Genomic DNA, 5,808 nt, shown 5'->3' on the forward strand with positions numbered 1-5,808 from the left:
AACGTTATCCTACAGTATCAAGGGGCAGGGGCAAGCTGCTAATGCTACGAGCTCGAGGTTGTGCTCCCCGCGCCGCCGTTGGTGGGTTTGGGTCTCCACCACCGTGATGCCTTCGTCCGAGACAAAGGCCGCAGACGATGATTTTTTGCAGTGCTGTAACTTCAAGGACCTAGCCAATAAAATGTGATGGTACAGTAGTAGATTTTTTTGCTGCATTTGTTATGCGGTTTTGATAATATAGTAAAAGCAGTTTGCTATGATGTCTCCGGTGACGTCTCATTGAATTTGGCTTTTTTGCTACATTTTTGTCCAGCGAACGAGCTACAATTGTACAAATCTTTTGAGCTATAATTGTACAAATCTTTTGCTAAAATTGTGCTATTTTGGTACCTTAGTATGAAATTGTTCCTACAAGATCTTCGGCGAGGTCTTTGTTAAGTTTGATTTTGCTACAATAAAACAACATTTCTTGCTACGTAGTATCCCGCAAAGTCGCAAACGAAATCTCCAGTGAGGTCTCCGGCGAGGTCTCCATTAATGTATCCGATTATATCAGTTTTTGCTACAATAGCTTAACTTATTTGCTATAATTGTTTTGTTGTTTTGCTACTTTAGTATAGAAATTTTGCTACAAGGTCTCCGGCGAGGTCTTCGTCAATTTTTCCGATGATATTGGTTTTTGCTACATTAGCACTTTTTTTTTGCTATAATAGCATATTTTTTTTGCTACGAGGTCTCCGGCGAGTCTCCGACGAGGCTCAGCCTTTTTTATTTGATTTCGTGACTGAACCGTTTTTTGCTACAATGTAGCAAAAGCGGGTTATTTTTTGCTGCCGAGATGTGTTTTTTTGCTACATTCAGCAAAAGCAGATCTAGCCGTCCAAGATGGCCGATCCGACGGCTGGCGACCCGGGGGCTGGGAAATCAAACCCCCCGGGGGACGCCCAGCAGTTTCCTTAATTTAGGGCATCTCCAGCGGCGCGACGCATTTCGGACGTCCGAAATGTCCGTTTGCGTCGCGCGGCGGACGCGAGACATACCGTTTTTGTCCGCGCGTCCGTTTGCACCCTGGGGTGGCTCCAGCGGCGCGACGCATTTCCGCGTTTGCATCAAATATGAAGTTTTGAAACAACCAATAGGATTTCAACGAAGTCATAGTTATAACATTTAAATTTTTAAAAGTCTACATGAAAATAAGATACTAGTCCTCTAGGCATGATCTTCATGGCCAGCCATGGTCCATTGATGCTCAATCGGATCCGTCTGCAGCTGTTTGGAGACGGTATCGTTTGTGACTTCTACATTCATATGTAGATAGTCCCGCCAAGATGAAGCTCCAGGAAGTGGCGCAACCAACTCACCTTGGAATTCCCACTCGGTTCTCATTGCGGCCATCGGGACGCTCGTTCTCAACGATCATGTTGTGCATGATCACGCAGCATGTCATCACCTCATGCATGGTCTTCAGGGACCATGTTCTTGCCGGGTGACGGACAATTGCCCACCGAGCTTGGAGCACACCAAATCCACGCTCCACATCTTTCCTGCAAGCCTCTTGCATCTTGGCAAACCTCCTCGTCTTCTCGGAGTTTGGATTACGAACAGTCTTCACCAATGTGGCCCAGTCAGGGTAGATGCCATCAGCAAGATAATATGGCTTGTCATATGCATTTCCATTGATCTCATAGCTCACCCGGGGAGCTTTGCCTTGCATGAGCCTTTCGAAAACCGGTGATCGGTGCAACACATTGATATCATTGTTGGAACCGGCCATGCCAAAGAATGAATGCCAAATCCATAAATCTTGAGATATGACAGCTTCAAAAATGACAGTCCGTCCCTCCTCATGCCCGCTGTACTAACCCTGCCATCCAAATGGACAGTTTTTCCACTCCCAGTGCATGCAATCTATGCAGCCAATCATTCCTGGGAAGCCTCTAGACTCATTGATAGATAGGAGGCGTCTTGTATCCCCAACAGTTGGCTCCCTACAGTAATACTGTCCGAACACGGCAATCACGGCTCGGCAAAACCTGTACATGGACTCAAGGCATGTGCTCTCACCCATTCGAAGATACTCATCGAATATATCAGCAGCCATTCCATATGAGAGCATGCGAATAGCCGCAGAGCATTTTTGGTAGGAGGTGAAGCCTAGCGCACCTGTTGCATCGGGCCTGCATTGGAAGTAGGGGTCGTAGTTCCTGACGCCCCGTAGAATGACCAAGAACAGGTCCCTTGACATCCTGTATCGGCGCCGAAACAATTTTTCCGGAAAGATCGGATTGGTGAGGTGGAAGTAGTCCTTGTGGAGGCGGGCCTGCCCTGCCACTCTGTTGCGCGGCAGGTTTTCGAGCGCCCCTTCACAGAGCCCGGTCGCTGCGGCCCGGGTTTGAGGTGAACTCGTGGATCATGGAGGCCGCGAGTAGTTGCCAATGTGTGCGCCGAATGATCGGACTCGTCGTCCGAAGAGGAGTCAACGATCTCCGCGCGGAACTTCTCCACCATATGCCACGCGTCCATCCGCGTCGATACGAACCGTTGATCAATGGCCGCGCAAAAATCGCGCCGAAAAAACGAGAAGGAACCTACCGGCGCAATAGGTCGAACGAGTCGTGGGCGGCGCGGAAGAGCGGCGCAACCGAGCAACGTTTCGCCCGAAAACAGCCGGCGGGTTCGCGTCGGAGCCCCAACCCCGAGTACGATCCTGCTCTCCGCAGCGGCGACAACGGTGCTCGGCGGCGTGTACTGCGGCGCTGCGGCGGACGGCGGGGATTGGGGCGGGGGCGTCGCACTAGGGCACCAACGAGGGTGAAAAAAGAAATCAGGTCGAAGCGGTCGATTTTGCTCTCGCTGACTTGCGGGACCGGGTAAGAAATGGAGGACGCTCGCCGCGTCCGCGGAGACGCAAACCTGGCGCATATTTGGGCCAGGTTTGCGTCTCCGTGGACGGGCCGGTCACTTTGCGTCGCCCCGCTGAAGCAGGGCCCAAATGAATTTCCGGTCACGACGGACGAAAACGATCGCTCAGCGACCATTTGCGTCACGGCGCTGGAGATGCCCTTATGCTAGCTATGAGTTACAATTGCGTTTTCTCCTGTTGCAATTCAAAACATGCACAGGGACTGAATTTGAAGCGTGATGACATATCAGACGAGTGATTCTCAAGCTACTCGATGGATTTGTAATCCGCAGTAATAATTTGTTAGTAGGACAAGTCCAGGTGATTGTCGAATACTATGTGACAGTGACACTGACAGCAGTAGTGCACCGTCACGACCCATCGTGTACCCTGCCCGCACTGCGATGCATACTCCACACTCCACAGACATGAGAGACGTGACGCGAACCCACTCAATCCTCTGCTCCACCCAGACAGACATTCACGGCCACACATGCAAACAAACAAACACTCACCACTGTTGACACTGACACTAGCCGCTCACTCCACTTCACTTCACTTGGTCCCGGCGACGAAGTTCTTGATCCGGATCATTAGGTCCTTGGACTCGGCGAACTCCGGGAAGACGTAGAAGGCGTGGATGGCGTCGGGGTACTCCAGCAGCTGCAGCTCCTTCCCCTTGGACCTAAGAGTGTCGCAGTAGCGCCGCTGCCAGTCCTGGAGTGGGTCGTACCCGCCGACGACCACCACGGCCGGCGGGAACGCCTCGGAGTCGATGCCGGCCATGGCCGCCGGTGACGCGGCGTGCGCGGCCTCGTGGGTCCGGTCGGCGCCGGGCGGGAGGAAGGCGCGCCACATCCAGTCGCAGCGGGGGACGGACACGATGGGCGCGCCGTCGAGGCGGAGCTCGGCGGGGGTCCGCTCCTCGCCCCCGAAGAACGGCTGGATGGCGACGAGGCCGCGGACCCGGACGCTGGCGAAGGAGGAGGCCGAGAGCGCGTAGCGGCGGGCGACGTGGTGCGCGATGTTGGCGCCCGCGCTGTCCCCGGCGAGGAAGCAGCGGGAGACGTCGAGTGGCGGGACCCCGTCGGCGGAGGGGAGCTTCTTGGGGTCGTCGAGGAAGCGGAGCGCGGCGAAGGCGTCGTCGTAGGCGGCGGGGAAGCGGTGCTCCGGGGCGCGGCGGTAGTCGACGGAGAGCACGGCGGCGCCGCAGTGCCTGGCGATGCGGCGGCACGCGGCGTCGTAGGCCGGGGAGGAGGCGGAGAGGTACGCGAAGCCGCCGCCGTGGAAGAAGACGACGACGGGGAGCGGGGTGCTGGAGGCGGGCGCGGGGTGGAAGAGGCGGGCGCGGAGCGGGAGCGGGAGGGCGGGGTCGATGTCGAGGTCGCGGGAGGCGACGCCGTTGCGCGGGGCGGCGGAGGGCGGGACGCCCGGGTCGAGGTAGGCGAGCAGGCGGCGGTTGATGGTGCCGTCGGCGCGGCGGGTGGCGTCGGTGAGGTAGCCCGCGGCGAAGATGGAGAGGCGCGTCCGCCACGTCATGGGCGGCGCCAGCCTCGCCGCCTTGGCCGGAGGATCCAGGTGCGCCATGGTTTCTTCCCTGGGACGGCCGGGCGGAGTGCTCACTCTGTTTTAGTGTAGTTGGATTGGACTGGTAGATGGCGACGAGATTCGGATGAGCTGTCGGTATTTAAGGTGGTGTGAAATTTACGCGCGTACGATTGTTATGATGGTCGGCTTGTCAGTGGGATGGGATAGGTTTCTGTTGCGTACGCAAGGACTTCCAGCGGGGTTGTTTTATGAGGGCCATGTTACCTTGTCGAGGTGCCGGCCGCCGGAGGAGCCTTTGCCTTGGCCGTCGCCGGCGAGCTTGGCTTCTAGTTGGACGGCACTCCCGCCATATTAATCACACTCTTGACGTGAAGGCGAACGAGGTAGGAGTGGAAGAGACGAAGAGTCCCGCGGGGATTCCGAGGAGGACGGTGGAGCAGACTCCTGCGTCCACAAGTAATCGTCTTCAACAACTCGTATCGTGCGTACCGGCTACTGCCTCTCAAACGCGCACGGCTATGGCACGTTTGGTTGCCTGCATCCCTTTGGCTCGTATCAGGCTAGTAATTTTCGGCCGTTTGGATGCCTGCAGCCCACTGCGTTCTTGCATGAACCGGGTTTTAAAGCACTTTGGGACAGGCCTGAAGGAACGGCTGGAATAGCAGTTTCTACGGAACCAGACCCATTGCAGCCAGAAGCATGCACGCGTGGAGAAGGAAGGCGGAAACGCCGCGTCCCTTCAGGAACACGCGCCATAATTAGCCTCACCGCTCCCCTCTCCTTCCTATCAGTCACGACCGCATTCTCACCTCCCCTAAACTTTCACATCACCCGGCGGTTCCCCTCCCGCCGACCAATCCGTCGGACCACCGCACGGAGGAGCACCGCTACCGAAGGAGGAGACCTCGGCGAGCAGCACCGCGACATCGGCCGCAATCTGCTCCGCAGTCTTCATCGGCATCTCGACTTCGCCCGCGACCTCGAGCTCGTCCTCGACCGGAACAATGGAGGTAACGACCTCTCCTTCTCACCTTCGTACTCGTTCTGGCGGAACATGCCATTCCCGGACATTTCCGATGACATGCACATCAGATCTGGTAGGGTTTCCGGTAGGATAGCGGTCGGATTGACGTTTGCAAGGTGTTCGTCCCCATTTCTTGATGTTCTTGTCCAGTTCTTGCTTTTGACGGTCTCGATTAACTTAGATATGTTACTCTAGTATCGGATTGCGGTAGATCCTTCCTAGATCGGGCTTTGGATTGCTAAAACTAGCAGATCTTACTGTGCATGCAAAGAGGGAAGGGTTTTTGTGCTGGGGTTTAGCATGTTGAGATTGCTGTGCAGAATGAGTCGCGATA

General features: G+C 55.7%; 1 protein-coding gene across 1 annotated transcript; it reads right to left on the bottom strand.

The window, feature by feature from the left end:
• Positions 1–3,228: 3,228 nt before the first annotated feature.
• Positions 3,229–4,489, bottom strand: LOC124699757 (probable carboxylesterase 18). Its single transcript, XM_047232011.1, has one exon. It carries the CDS (start codon positions 4,487–4,489, stop codon positions 3,458–3,460), a length of 1,032 nt encoding a protein of 343 aa, XP_047087967.1. The 3' UTR covers positions 3,229–3,457.
• Between the last annotated feature and the right edge of the window lie 1,319 nt (positions 4,490–5,808).

The sequence above is a fragment of the Lolium rigidum genome, chromosome 3 (assembly GCF_022539505.1).
Source record: "Lolium rigidum isolate FL_2022 chromosome 3, APGP_CSIRO_Lrig_0.1, whole genome shotgun sequence".
NCBI lineage: Eukaryota > Viridiplantae > Streptophyta > Magnoliopsida > Poales > Poaceae > Lolium > Lolium rigidum.